Below are 15,711 nucleotides of genomic sequence, written 5' to 3' on the forward strand. Positions count from 1 at the left end.
CACATTTACCACAACATCAGGCAGGGTTTTCCATCTATTAAGCTACTATTGGAGCTTTATGGTAATGCAAAGCCGTGTAGGTAATTCAGAAAGGCGGTAGTCTACCTGTCAATTGGCAATTGCTCTCATTTTGGAAGGAAAGGGGACATTGACCTTTCTATCTTTTATGTTTTTGTACAATTGACACAACTGCCAGATGTCAGAATTCATAGATTTTTTTAGAGCTCTAATAGAGCTCAACAGTCCTGCCCACAGCGGGTTCCGGAAGTAAAAATACAATGCAATTTCTCCATTGACAAATTGGAGTATAAGCCATAAAATGGTAACCGTCGAGGGTAGACTTAAAACCAGCATGCCGACATGACTCAGCGATTGTATATGCTCATATAGACGCCACAAATCATGGGGCACTACCCTTGTTTTGAGATAAATGTCTTTTATTCGCGATGTCTTGGATAACTACTTCATTACCCACAATCCTGAACAATCCCACAATCCCACAGTGATGACTCTGATTGGTGGAACTCATGCCGGTGAGGAGGGGGGGTGTCAGTACCCGATCTCTGCTGCCTGCACGATCCGTCACGAGGATTTACGACACTGCACGAATCACGATCTGTGTGTCACGCTTCTGACGTTAGCCTCTGCCGGGAAGCTAACGTTAAACGTTAGTTTAGCTAACAGCTAATTCGGCTAACAGCTAGCTGACAGCTTGATTCAGTCTAAAATAACGTTAACTCAAACTTAACACTGGGTAAAGTCTACAGCTGAGGTAACAGCCGTTATATATGTTAACGGTTATTTTCAGGTTTATTTTGAGGGTCTTTTAAAGTTATTACATGCTGTCTCAGCTAGCGGTTAGCCAAATTAGCTGTTAGCTAAACTAACGTTAGCTTCCTTAGTTCAGTGGTGCACGGTGGTTTATGGGATGAGTAGTTCCTTCGCTCTGAGATGACGATAGGTACACAGTCTTGTACCTTTGACTTCTTGGGGATTTTCTGTTCGTTTTTTTACTCTAAATGATACGTTGTATGCTTATGAGTCACGTCCCATCTGGTTAGCCTAAGGCATGGTCTAAAACTCTCTATATACGGATTTTCCCAGACGTCAATGGGAGAAATGAATGGGAAATTTACTTCCGGAACCCAAGGTCTCTCAGAGGAGGGGCGGGACTGTTGAGCTCTATTTGGCTGGTCAAACAACTTAACACTAGAACGGCCATGAAATTTATATGTGTAATAACTTTGCTGAATAAAAAAATACAATCCTGTTGCTGCCTGACTTTTCCTAAAATAGTCTGTATTTTAATTTAAAATTGTTTTTATATACATTACACAAAAGGCAAAGAAAATAGTCACTTTTACCTATTGGTTGCTTAGTAACTACCATAGTCTCTGTCAGAGCAACGTAACTAGCGGTCTCGAGTAACAAGTGTGGGCATCACCGATGGGCCGAAGGCAAAGCCAGAGATGGTAACGTAGGCTACTACGGCGTGGAGGCACTCTGTTCTGAATCAGAAGCAAACACCGGGCGCTCGTTCTGTGAAAGGCGCGGTACACGTAGATGGCCGGTGGCTGTTTACATGTTCATATAACTTTATACATTCTCGAACTGGCTGGAATCATTGCACACATCCTCTCCAAGGAGTGCACCAACAGTAAAATTGTCCGGAGGAAGTTTATGCAGCAACTGGCAGAGGAGCTGAGAGCGGAGTTTATGGAGGAAAAAAGGGCAGCGGCGCACGGTCCGAGCAGCGCTGCGCACCGCAGCAGACGCCAAAACAGAGGCAGTGCCAGGTTAGGTTATAGCTAAATGTTCAAATAAGATACTTATAATTGTTATTTGGCTGTTATGAGTTAAGTTGAATGAATTTCCACACCGTATTTTTCGGGATATGAATGTATGAAATAATTACGGTTTACTATGCCATGATATGAATAATTGAAACACGTATTACTACTCAAATGTATAATTAAACTCGTAAAAATGTACATTTCGGTGTTATTACGTTTTTGCAATTAGGTATTTATCATGAGAGATTATAGAGTTTAGAATCTGGCGGTCAAAATGACTGCTCACGGCAGTTCTAGTGTTAATGCATAATGTACACCTCTGTTGAAGCAGAGAAGCACCCTGCGCACAAACCCTAAAAACAGTTTCTGATATTACAATGATTTATTCCACTGACTCGTGGCAGACATCCTACAGTCTCTAAATAGTGTCAGAGTTTCTTGGCCTACTTATACAGACAGCCTTGCCAGTAATGTTATGTATTCCTTCAATGAACTCTAAATAAGTCATGGCCACAAGTGTGAAAAACAGGGGGAGAGAAAAATAGCTGTGTATACCAAAGCTACACTACCACTCCTGAAGCTGCTGACAGCCACACTCAAAGTAACGAATGAAGAAAGGGGAAATAAAACATTTCATATTTATGATAGTCCTTGATAATTCACGAAAGCCATGCTTTCTCTCAAGGATTAATAATATATTGCATTCAATAATGAAAGGTAATCAGTCGAATGTGGTTAAACAGAAGCATGTCCAAAAGCAGATCCTGTAAATGGCACTACTTCACACATCAGATTCACAGACTTTAGAGGCACTTAATTCTCTTCCTTTCCTCCTATCTCTGTATGAGACAAAAACATGTTTTTTTGTTTTTTTTTTGCTTAAGCCAAATTGTTAGCTCCTGGAATTTCAATTGAAACAACATTGCCTTACATTTTCCTATACAGTTTTGTTAGCTTTCACGGAATATCTAACAACATTTTGCAATATTTCCTTTAGAGTAAGGCACTGATTTGAACTTTTGAGAGGTTACAGTTCAAAAGAGATACAAAGGTGGCACAAATAATACAATCAGACTGGAGGATAAAGCCTCCAATACACACACACACACACACACACACACACAGACTGAGTTCCTTGCAATACAGTTGCACAATCTTTCATCAGCACTATCGTGTTGCAAAATATAGGTATGCATGCAGAACACAAAGATCTGAATTGCCATACTGTCAGTGCTTTACCCATCAAAATAAGAGGCTTCTCAGCAAGACTGAACTCCACTTTTAATCACTGTCTCTGATTGATTATGCCAGCCAAAAAGTGCACACTTTGCACTGAAAACATCACCGTGAATATATGACAAATGGATCTCCTCTCCAGATATATTGCCCAATGTTGAAAATGATTGCAGATGTACTGTACACAAACAGCATGTTCCATCATCTCACTTGATGTACATGCATTCATTTGCCTTGCAGTGGATACATTCGTGATTTAAAGGTTAATCAGGGTCCTGTAGCATTGATTTACACACCTGGTCTGCTACCTGTCCTGTTCATTACCTCCGCCGAGGATGTTCAGTTTGTCTGTCAGCAGGATTACTGAAAAACGACTGGCTCGATTTTCATGAAACTTGGTGAAAGGGTGTAGCATGGGCTAAGGAAGAACCCATTATATTTTGGAGTGGATCCGAATTACAGGGTGGATATACACATATTTTTCACCTGTGTTAACATTGCGAGATAGGGCGTTTGTGCTGCATTCATGTGATATATCGGAAAAATTATTTTCCGACTATGAAAATTCACACTGCATTTACATTGTGAGATAGGGCATGCCTTGGTGAAGGTCTGCGCTCTCCGAGTGCCTTTCTAGTTTTAATGCAACTGGCTGTTGTGAAGTAAGTGAATCAGAACCAAACAGGATTTGTACAATAAAATTGTCCTTTCTTTGTGTCTGTGGATGAAAAAGTGAACAGAATACCAACTTAAGAGAATATTTTACTTCCCCACAGGAACCACAGTACAGAGAGAATTTGATATAGTGCAGCAAGTTTTTTAGTAAGGATCCCTATGATGGCTGTAAAGGCAATCTAAAATAGGCCTTGTTGCACTGATGGCGGTTCTCTCTCTCGCACTGATTGGTTTAAAGTTACCAAAGTCATCACCTTAAAAACTCAATACTGCAGTGTTGACAAAGTAGGTGAGCTGAGCACAACAAAGACTTGGCTACTGTATTATTTATTTCGGCTCGTGCTTTTGTTGAGTGGAGAATCTTGAAGTTTCCTCTGTCTCAAGGAAAATGAAGCACTGCTGAATAAGCTAATGTTATGCAGTGGGTAGGTATTTCAAAGTCCTTCCCTTTCCTCTGTAATGTATCTGCATAGGAGGTGTTTGTTATGGAAAACAAAACCAACTGAATGCAGATCATGCACAAGTGCTTCAAAGCGCAAGGTCAAAATACCACGGGGAAATTAGCGCTTTATCTGTAAACTTACTTACTGATATTCCTCATTCTGCTGCTGCTATCCACAAATATTTTCTGCATTCACAAACAACATAAACATACAAATCCAATTGACTCTATTTTTCATCTTAGCGTCTCTTTCTGTCCAGTGAAATCATTTCTGAATACCAGTAAGAGGTCACCCTTCCTTTTGGCCTTGCTGCAGCTCTAGTTTTATTCTCGCTCGCACACACACACACACACACACACACACACACACACACACACACACACACACACACACACACACACACACAATTTATATTCCAACAGACATTATCATATCATAAAAACAAAAGTTGACCTACAAGAGCCTCACTGGCATGTACAAATGCACGCACCTACACAAATCCTACACACACTTACAGTAAGACATTAACGCAAGCATACACAAGATCCTGCTCATAGCATCAATCCACAAACACACACACACACACACACTTACAAGAAGAAAGGGAATGAAACTAAGTGCTCACCCAGGGCTTGATGAAACTCACCCGACACCTGGGTCATGGTGGTGGGTGGGAGGCTGTTGATGTTGAGCGCCCCCATCTGGTGGATCTGTGTGGCGGGAAAAGCCACGCTTGGCGTGAGGTAACCTCCGTGGCTTGCTGCCATGATGGCTGCCTGCTGCTGCATTAGCTAAAGAAGAGGGACACGGAGAGATGGGTGGAGGAAAGGAGGGTTGGATGGGGGGGTGCGTGAGAGAGCAGGAGGGAGTGCGGGGTGCGAGAGAGGTGAGGGGAGGACAGATGGTGATGAAAAATATAGTAAGTTGGGAACGAGTCAGACAAAGACGACGGGAGAAGGGGAGTGAGAGAGAAACATAGCAAGGGTAGAACAGAGGGAGGGATGTATGTTGAGGTTGATGGATGGATAGTGCATGGGAAGTACAGAGAAAGTAGAGCGGAATAAAAGAAAGGGAAGAAAAAAGAAGCCTGTCAACCTATGTTTAGTGAATCTGTCTATCCTCCCAGCAGGAAGCCTGTCACCAGCTGCAGAAAAGATTTAATAGCTGTCTGTTGGGCTCATACAAATCAAGGCATTGACATGTGGACATTATCTCTGTGCTCAGGGAAAAGGCAAAGTTTGCAGAAGTGTTGCAATACTTTTCCCTTACAATTGTCAAACTTCACAAGACTCTCGTTTGGATGTATAGAAATTGCACAGACGTCTAAAACTCTCCTGTTTTTCCCTGGCCCCATCTCTAATGTTTCTCATGTATTTGTAATAATTGCTGCTTGTTGCCTGACATGCAGAGTTTAAAATAAATTAGCATTATTTTCAGAAACCACTAGGCCCGTCTTTGGGCTAGGTTTGCCAAAATTAGATAGCATTTTGCAAACAAAATACATTTGGGGTTGGAGCTTCATTAAATGACCATTTGTTTGCCACGGAAAAGTTGCTTTAGAGACACATACATACATTCCATACACATACATTTGCCAAACAACACTGTCTACTTTGGTTGTTTTAAGGTGTCACTGAATCCAGACCCTGAGTCATTAAAACAATATTTTTTTATGCAGCAAGCAACTCAGATTCCAGACCATGTTAGTAATATAGCATGTTAGTCAAAAAATTTAAATGGCAGTCGATTTCCAGCCATTGGACAATTCCACAAAGAGATAAAATCAATAGCGTTTCATTCACTCTACATTTCTACTTAGCATGAAGTGAGAGCTGAAACCATTTTCCATCAAATGCAGCCCACAGAGTGTTTATTCATGCTCACATGCACTGCTGCCCTCATAAACACACACGCACGCACGCACACACACACACACAACATGCATGAAGAGCGATAGAGACTATTTGAGTTTCCGCACTCAACTTAAATTCTCTCTGTGCAAACCACATGCTGAATGCCTAATTCATAAGAAAATCCATCATTGCACAATGGCTTTTGCAGCTTGTGAACCAGTGGGTTTACCTAGGCTATCAACAATCTTTCGCTGGCTGTGTAGCTATCCAGGCCTGTGTGATATAGGCATACGAACACAACTAGACCAACCTCTTACCCCTGTCTCTGCATCTGTTTAATACAGACATAGCTGCTATGTGTCAGGGGAGCTACTGATGGCCGTGGCCTGAGAATGACTCGCATAAGCAGAAATCAAACTCTTCTGCCACTGGCACTAATGCTAATGACGATATGGTGAGACACTAGAGGTATAGAATGCCATTCTGCTTGTATTTGCATGGGGACCCTGCAACGGAAAAGCCAATTATTTCCCCTCAGTGGCCCTGTCAGGTAACCTGAAAGCAGCTGTCCTGCTGTAGAATGCCCAGCGCTGGCATCTCATCCATTAGCCGCATGCCTTGCCACTGCTATCTATTAACGCCTTTTGTCATTTGCATAATTTCAACGTGACAAATGGGAATCAACCATTCCTTTCCAAATAAGATGAATTGAGCCTTTAAGGGAGTATAGCTGCAAAAGACAGCAAAGGAACAAGAACCTAAACAAAAGCAATGAAACAGAAACAAACAAACAAAGAGGTCTAGAGGATCTGGGGCTCCCTTGATTTGGCAATGCTGTGACTGCCCCCCCATTAGGATGTGAACAGGGCTGGACTTCAGGATGAAGGATCTGACTGGGCTGGTATTACAGAATAAATACACTGCCACCACTCACTGTTGTTTGTGTCTTTTCTCTGGCTCTGCTCGCAGCCTATTCGTTGTGGGCATTGTGGCCTAGCTACAAGCATGGATGGAGTAATAATGGAGTAGGAGTGAATACAAGCGTCTCCAGAATACCAGCCTCTCTCCCAATGCATGTTTTAGATAATGCAACACTTAATGCCATCTGTCAGATTGTCATGGATAACAACTCTGGCATTCATTGATGCTTCGTTTCAAATTCAAATGCAGCAAATTGGAAACCCAAGCATATAATTAAGTTGGAATGCAGTGGTTAATACAAACTGGCTCTGATAAAGAAAAAATGAAGAGCAGAAAGCAGAGTGGTTATGTTGACAGAGATTTTCAAAGTAGTTCCATTTTACTTTTTATATGTATATGCAAAAGAATTTCTTTTCAAAATTTCAAAGGCATTATATTCAAAAACCATTCCCGTTTTCTTTATTTATGCACGACCCAGCAGATAGCAAATGTCTCTGGTAAAGAATAAGCAGAACTGAGTCTTCATCATCACAGACACAACCTTTTCTGCTTTCTCTTGAAAAGAAAAGGAAAAGGGAAGGAAAGGCAGACAGAAACAAGGGGGACAAAAGAGAAGCGTGTGAGATGAAAGGGAGCAAAGAAAGTTGCCAGGGCTCCAGCAGCATTCATTTAGTGTCAGACATCTGCTTTTTTATTGCAACCTGATGGCATTACTCTCCCCTGGTGCCAGCAGGCAATCACCTCTTTATCACATGGCAATTATCTCTGTAGCGCTGCTCTGTGACTCGCTGACTCTCAGCTCTGTCACATGTGACCCCTTATAGCCCAACCAGCCTGGGACGGAGAGATAGAGAGAGAGAGAGAGAGAGAGAGAGAGGGAGAGAGAGAGAGAGAGAGAGAGAGAGAGAGAGAGAGAGAGAGAGAGAGAGAGAGAGAGAGAGAGAAAGAAGGAGAGAGAGAAAGATACTGTACGTGAAAAAGGGAAGAAAAAAAAAAACGAAAGAGAGAGAGAGAGAGAGAGAGGGAGACAGTAGTTCAATAAGGTGAACTAAAAGACTGAAGACAGAAGACTGAAGCTGAAGGGCCTCATTTGTTACCTCCATGCTGGCAGGCTCTATTTCCACAGAGAGATTTGGATAGTTTTTTTTTTTCATCTGGTGCACTTTGTTGTGTGTGTAGAGCTAGTCCTCACAAGTATAATACAGCTAAACCAGGTCACACACATGCTTGTGCTTGTGTGTGTGTGTGTGTGTGTTTGTGTGTGTATGTGTGCAGGCAGTTTATAGCACAGCTAAATGATGCAGTAATCTGTTACCATCATTTGTGCTGTTTGAATGTGAGTCCCTCCAACAGGGGGAGATGTTTCCTAATGCGAGTTTACAGTCATCATCCTCCCTCTCATCCACCCACACATTGTCACTATTAGCGCCAAGTTAAACCATTTTCTCTCATTTCATTTATCTATCTCACACTCAGTGCAATGCATCTTTTAGGGAGACAAGAGGGGCACAGTGCTGGAGGTCCCTTTAAATCTAAAACTTCTCTCTTGTACCCCGACACAGCATGTACTGTAGTTGTAGACCAAGGGAAGCTAAAATGGCTGTCGTCGCAGAGAGACACGGCTTTAGGAGACAAAGGAAGAAAAGTGACTTGAATCAAATCTAATCGTGTACAAATATGTTTGTGTTTTGAAGGGGAAATACAAAAGGTAATAAACGCTGGTTTTATTACTTGCATTCAGCGATTCATGGGAGAACTATTATCACTCACTACTAACACTGAAATAAAACAAGGAATCTCACTCTCTCGCTCTCTTTCCGCTTGTGTTTTATGAAATCACCTTTTTGCAAATAGGATGTCTCCTGTCAGAGCACACCAGTGTCTGTGTCTATCGTGAAAATGGCACATTTCTCATATTTGGCATATGTTGTCAGTGTTGTACCCCTCCAATTTGTGTTCAGAGCCCCCTCCTTCCCCTGGTTTGACTAAAATCCAATTTACTGGCTGTCAGCTCAACTCTATAATCCTATCCACTGCTGTAGTGGAGAGGTAGCTCTTTGAATTTACCATTTACTGTACTTCCTGGTTATAGCTATATATACCATCTCTCCCCACGTCTGTATTCTATACTGTGCCAGCTCCTCTTCTCTTGGCCAGTGTATATGGAGAGTAGGCGAACATGTAATGTGTCTTTGGAGATAAAGTCCTTTTTTGTGTCACTGCAGGTTTTTCGTCTTGAGGGAATATGTGTAGTTTATCTTGCAGTGAAGAAACATTTGTCGTATCATTTCAGCACATTCCCGTTGGCTACAGTGGTATCGAGGCTGCACACCATATACATGCAGCCAGCACCAATGACTGTAATGTAATCATTACCGCTGAACAAGCAGGACACCCACACTAAAGATAACTAACATTTCCCTTTATTCTACATTATTGCGTAACTAGCAGTCTGAACCGGTATTTAGACCCATTAAATAAGTCTTTAGCAAGATATGAAAACAAGAGCCTCGCTGATAATCCATTACTGCCTCTTGTGCACACATTACTTTATCAAAAGTTGGGTTGATTTTATATCCAAGGTTGCCTTGCCTCGGAGTTCCTCCACCGACTTGCTTTATTTTGCTAAATTCATTATATGCAGGTACATCACAGTCTCTGTGATTCATAATACTAATACAAGGAGAATCTCACCTTCACTAACATCATTCATGCTGTATAATCTTTGTGTCGAGAAACCACATACGTGCAATTCCTCCTTTAGATTTAATGGTAATTGATTCTCTCTAATGCTGAAGTATCCCCCGTGCCCTTGTTACTTTCACACACAACTCAATTTCCTAGCATCATCCTGCTCTTTGTCATATTATACATGTGTATAAGAGAGAGAGAGAGAGAGAGAGAGAGAGAGAGAGAGAGAGAGAGAGAGAGAGAGGGAGAGGGAGAGGGAGAGAGAGAGAGAGGAGAGAGCGAAAGAAAGAACATTCGCTGCACCGTGCGTGTGAGTGTGTCTGTATGAGTCGAAACAGGTCTCTGCCACAGTAAATAAGAGTCATGGCCAACCTGAGCGGGGCACAATGGTCTCCCCGCAGACCGCCACTGCCTCCACCACCCCTTAAACATTTGCATTTCTCCACATTTCCTGGGAAAGGGCTGCATTTCATGAATGGTAATGAAGGTGGGAGTTTTACTGGGGAGAGCACAAGAGATGGCCTCGCAATTACTCTGGGATGGTCAATTTGCACATTTCACACTGGGTCCCATGGCTGTGATGTGAAAATGAGGGAAATGGATAAGCCCCCAAGAACTGGCTAACGTCAACCATTAATGCTGGCATTTAGAGACAACAAAAAATATATATTTAACTTTAACATCCAAATAAGTACAAGAAAAAATGAATTTGTGTTCCTCCTTCTCTGTAAATAAATACTCTGCTGATGTTTATGTGTATTTATGTAGTGTGTTGTGACAGAGGCCCAGGTTTTTATTTCAGCACTGGTTGAAAAGCTTTTCTCAAATTCATTTTAGCCTTCTTCAAGTAGGTGGTGCATGTGTGCATGCACATACACGTCAGGGCTTATGTGTGTGTGCTCTGCCTCGGCAGGGAAGAAGAAAGTTTGTGTGCAGATAAGTTGCCCATGGAATATTCTGAGTCAACTGTGGCCCCTGGAGCATCTCATAGGCCCAGAGGGAGGGACAGGGGGAGGGAGAAGGGAAGGGTAGAGAAGCAGTGTGATAGAAGGTAGAGCGGGCGCATGGTGAGAGGGGCTGCATAGGGCTGTCTGAACTCATCAAAGAGCCGGGGGTCTGCTGTGTGTGTATGGTGCCATGCCCTGAGGGGGTGTAGGAGGACAGAGGGAAGCTGATAAAGGGGTTGGAGGCTACAAGCTAACTAAATGTGTGTGCGCCTACGTGCTGTGGGTAGTGAAAGTCTGAATGTAATGGCATAGCTGCACTGCTTAAGAGGAGCAGAGGACAAAGAAGGGGTGCTGATGGAAGTGATGATAGTTTGGAAAGCTAACTCACTTATGACAATGTCTACCAAGTAGGGATCCAAATGTGCAAATACAAAATCTCTATGTACTGAAATTACTAGAATGTTTTTTGTTATGTAGACCAAATAACCAAGCTAAAGGTCAAATGTAGGAGTTACATTGTGTATCCCATGTGTCATGAGTTCTAACACATCAGTGGTTCCACCTCAGCAATACACTGAACTAGCCAAATGGGAATTACAGGTCAAATAAAAAGGATGTGTATGCTATTAATCAGCAAACAGAGATACAGCATCACTTGGGACTTACTGAACCACACACAATCCTTTTCATGTATGTACATAGTGATTTATTTTTATTTGTCTATTTACTTCGCTCCATTCTCTCATATCCCATGTCTCACTCCTTTTTTTCATTACATTTGTGCAATACTGTTGGATAAACTTGTCACTTTTACACACAATCCTCATTTTGATATATGTATATAGTGCTATATTTTATGTATTCCATCCCATCTTATCTTACATCTTATTGTTTCTCATTTTATCTACTATATGACTAGTGCTCATATTGCTGAGCTTACCCGTTCTCTCGCCAAATACATTTTCAATCAACTAATCAACCAATTAATTTTATTGGTCATGTGAAATTGTACAATGTACAATTCCAGTGTAATCCCATCAGCTCCTTCAACCTGTGCATGATTGATCATAAAGCAGAATGTGGCTGTCGGATTTACAAACAGAAAAAGAGTCACTTGGTTGAATGGCACCGGCACTCCAGGATCCAGCCAAGTCTTGGCGAAAGGACACCACAGCTCCCGACATCCTGCTGGAAACTGACGCAGGCACGGAGGCCACCCAGCTTACCGTCCGATGCCTGCACACTGGCTAGCAGGATCAGAGAAGTCTCAATTGGTGTTTAATTCCTCCATGCTTGCCTCGGTGCCCCCTCTGATGTACAGATGGAGATAGACGCAGAGATGGTCTTGCTTGTCCACGTAGTCGGGATCGTAGCCATAGGTCGTAGCTGATAGCCATCTTTAACTTTTGCTCTGTGTTCACTCTGATGTTTACATTTGAAAGACCTTGACCAGCCAGGCTAGCAGAGTCACCAGGAGACTGGTGAGTTGAATTCCCACACAGTGCTGGTTTAAAATCGGCAAAGTGTCCCTTTAAGAGTACACTGTATTTACAATATTTTCACAGCTTTACTTTGCTGTAAGACCGTCTTTCTGACAGGGAACTAAAGCTGTAATCTATGCTCTCTTTTAAGCCTCCTTTAACAAAAACAGTAATTTTACCTTGCAGAACACGGGAGTTGCTGGTCTACCGCTGCCTCGATCGGTTAGTTTGTGTGACTTTGGTGAGTCTGAAACAACCCGTTAGCGTTAGGCAAATGAAATAGCCTCTGCTAGCTGCTAGTGTGTTACCTGCGTGCCATAGCAACCGCCTCGGTATGTACAGGCAGCCAGCCCAGGAGGGCCTATTTTATTGTGAACCTATTTTAATTAATTTAATTAATAAAAATCAATTTAAATTGTAATGGGTCTATAGCTTTCATATTGCCATACTTGATGACCACTAAGGCGGTTGTCTTCCCTCTGTTTCGCGTCAAGCCGAAAAACGCCCCTTAACTGTGATATAATCATACACATACCACGGCCTGTTGTGAGCTATTCCTTAAGTGTATGTAATCAGCCACTGTGTATGTGTATGTTAGAATTTTATGTGTTTCCATTTTATGTGTTCTGTGTGTGCTACAGTACATGTGTCTTTTCAAACTCACCGCATGTGCGTAAGAGCTGTAGGTGCTGAAGGGAAGGGCGATGGCTGGGTTGAAGATGCCAAACTGCCCAACCATCTGCTGCATACGTCTGATGGTGCGCTCCTTGTCTGTGTCGGCAAACTTGACCACCAAGCTGGAGGAAGCACCCTGAGGGGGTAGAGAGAACTGAAAATCAGAGAAAAACAGCACAGACACTTAATCCTGATTTACTGCAAGCATCTTCAATGCCAACACTCAGTCAGTCAATCAACAGTAGGATCACAGTCTAACAGCATCCTCTATCCCCAAAAGGCTTTGAGCCACTTCAGGAATCATTTGCATATGTGACTGTTAGGATTTACCACGTATTTAGAGATAGCCACTAACAAAAAGCTTAAAAAGTCCAATACAAGAGCATAAAGAATGCTATTGGTTATTATTTCTGATTTCTTAGTATGCTGTGCTTATTAGCAACATTAACCAGTGTTAACATTATTATGTAGTGAGCTCCTGTAATTGCATGTCAGAGTTTGTTTTGCCATTCTAAATACAACATCCTTGTACATTTGTATTATTGCAGAGAATCGTGCCTCCTTATTTTGTGGCTGGCATACATAAACATGAACCCAACAGAGATGTGAAGAATAAAAATGTTCTGCTTATTGAGTGAACAGCTCTGTAGGCAGATGTGCAGACAGAAACCTTCTGTTCTTACAATCAGTGTTTAACATGTACAAAGTCACTTGGGGCAGAGCAGCCGCGCTGTGCATGACATACTTTATATTTTCCCCCTGCTTTCCCTCTCCAGTACAGTACATATATGTAACCTTGGTGCTCCTCCTCAGAGATAAGGTTAAAAGATTTGCAATGTACAATGATTTGAAATAAGAGCTACAATTGGCAGTGGTTCCCATTGCCCTTGGTGAATGTGTTCTTTAAAGAAAATGTTGCTTTTTAGGGCAAATGTCTCTCATTCTGCCCTCCGTTTAGCCTCCCTCTTCCTTTCATTGGCAGGAAGAGGAACACTATTACCTCTTTCTGCAGCACAATAATGAAACAGCAGGTGTGTCTGGCACACACCCTTCATTAAGAATCTTCAAATGATTTAGCACTACAGTTGACCTTTTGTGTGCTCCGCCTCTCCTCCCCTCTGCGCCCCCAAACTGGCCAATCGATCCACATAAAAGGCCGAAATATTACTCTGATCTGACAGTGTAGAAAAGGTTGTGTGTCAGTCACGATAAGAGGCCCCCTGAAATTGATGCAAGATTGTCAATAACAGTGGTGACTGGTGAAGTGCCTGGATTGAAGATTGGGGGTTGGGGCTTTTAAAGGGGCGAAATAGGGTATTTTCTCGGTTTGGTTGGATCTGGGTGAAACCGGGCAGGAGTTGTGTTGGACTGTAGGGAAGCTGTTATAAATGGCAACTGTAATGCTAACTATATTACTATTGCATAATTCACTAAATAAAGTTTTTATTTTCCTTTGTTTGCATCTTCCCCTTACTGAGGTCTCAGGAGTTCTGCTAATAAAGACATCTACACAGATGCTCAAAGACAAGCACTGGACCCTCCGACTGTAGCATATAGATTTTATCCTCTCCCTTTCTCTTTCGCCCCACTTTTCTCAATATTGCCCCTAGCCCTCTCCTCTTGGCTTGCTCGCTGGTTGAATCACAGGTTTGAAGGATTGTAGGTTGAGAGGCCAGTTGGTTAGTTGGCTGCCTGACTAAATGGCTGATTGTCTAGTTACTTGAGTGATTGACAAACAGGCAGGCTAGTTGGCTAGATGGTTGGCTAACTGGCTGACAGACTAATTGTCAGACTGTCAAGCCGGCTGACATCTTTAGTCCAGCCAGCTGAGTGACTAATTGTTTTTGCTTCTTGCTGTGAGTGCCATCCTGTCACACTGGAACAACAATTTCCCTGCTTATTGAGAATTGTGTACAATTCTACAATAAACAGAATAGACAAATGAGACAGAACAGCATAATCTAGAAGAGACATACTTCAACGTTTCATATATTAAGACTACGCTCAGTCACTTCAAGGTTAACTTTGGCACAGTTACAGGTTTAGGGTTCGTCTGTTGTGCCTGTCCATCTTTTTACTATCTGCATCATTAACTTTATTATGAGGTTTAACTTTGGGAGAGTCCAGGACAGGGCAGTGCAGGACCAGAATACTGAAGAGATGTACTAGTATGTATTGAATATTTTAACCTCCTTCTCACAGTTAAAAAAAGCTATTAAAGGCCTAGCTTCTTTGGTAATGAGAGCTGCGTGTTCCTGCTCTGCTTCTCTAATTTTTGAGAGAGGCTGAGTTTTATAATCTGAGGGTATTACCGTATCGGTCCAAATATAAGAAGACCTCTTTTTTCCCTTTATTTCAGAGTGAGAGACAGTGGATAGACAAGAAACATGGGAGAGAGATGGGGGATGACACGCAGCAAAGGGCTGCAGGTCGGATTTGAACCTGCGCAGCTGCAAAGGCCTCAGCCTACATGGGGCAAACGCTCTTACTGGGTGAGCTAGAGGTCGCCCCGACCCCAACTTTTTCAAAAACTCAAAAAGCCAAATATTGTTTTCATAAAGAAAATAATTTTATTTGAAAATAATTCTAATAAAAACACACTGAATAAAACTAGGCTGTTGTTTTTAACATCTTTTAAATACAATAATATTTTCAATATCTTTTTAGATGAAAGTGTCACATTTAAATTAACGGTAAATATTTCCAAGGCCTTCAGCTGGATGATTGCTCTGGTAATGGGCATCCCATCATTACGTTTTTCTGTCACGTAATCACACACTCTCCTGTCAATCTCTTGGAAGCAGCCGCTTTGAGCATGGATGTATTAAGAGGTTAGGCTTTGAGGACCACCACGGTAAGATTTTCTCTGGCTGTTTGCATTTTTAGACGGTGTAACATCTCCATGACAACACCTTGTTGTACTTCCGTTCTACTTCCGACTTCCAGGCTTTTTGTAGCTGGATATATCATTTGTTTCGTCTATGTATGAATGTGGA

The 15,711-nt window shown here is 42.1% G+C and overlaps 1 protein-coding gene across 18 annotated transcripts in view; it reads right to left on the reverse strand.

Moving 5' to 3' along the window:
• The window catches only part of celf5a (cugbp, Elav-like family member 5a), a 197,729-nt gene that overhangs the window by 14,626 nt on the left and 167,392 nt on the right, over positions 1-15,711 (reverse strand). For 4 of the 18 annotated variants that reach the window (XM_036007214.1, XM_036007212.1, XM_036007213.1 and 1 more), the window contains exons 6-7: positions 12,705-12,851; positions 4,794-4,938 (exon numbers count right to left, since the gene is read on the reverse strand). In XM_036007214.1, the coding sequence (XP_035863107.1) occupies positions 4,794-4,938; positions 12,705-12,851 (292 nt within the window). Of the gene's footprint in view, positions 1-4,772; positions 4,939-12,704; positions 12,870-15,711 lie in introns of all 18 variants that reach the window. The other 14 variants (XM_031318216.2, XM_031318215.2, XM_031318217.2 and 11 more) reach the window with 6 other exon arrangements.

Source organism: Sander lucioperca, chromosome 11 (assembly GCF_008315115.2).
Source record: "Sander lucioperca isolate FBNREF2018 chromosome 11, SLUC_FBN_1.2, whole genome shotgun sequence".
NCBI lineage: Eukaryota > Metazoa > Chordata > Actinopteri > Perciformes > Percidae > Sander > Sander lucioperca.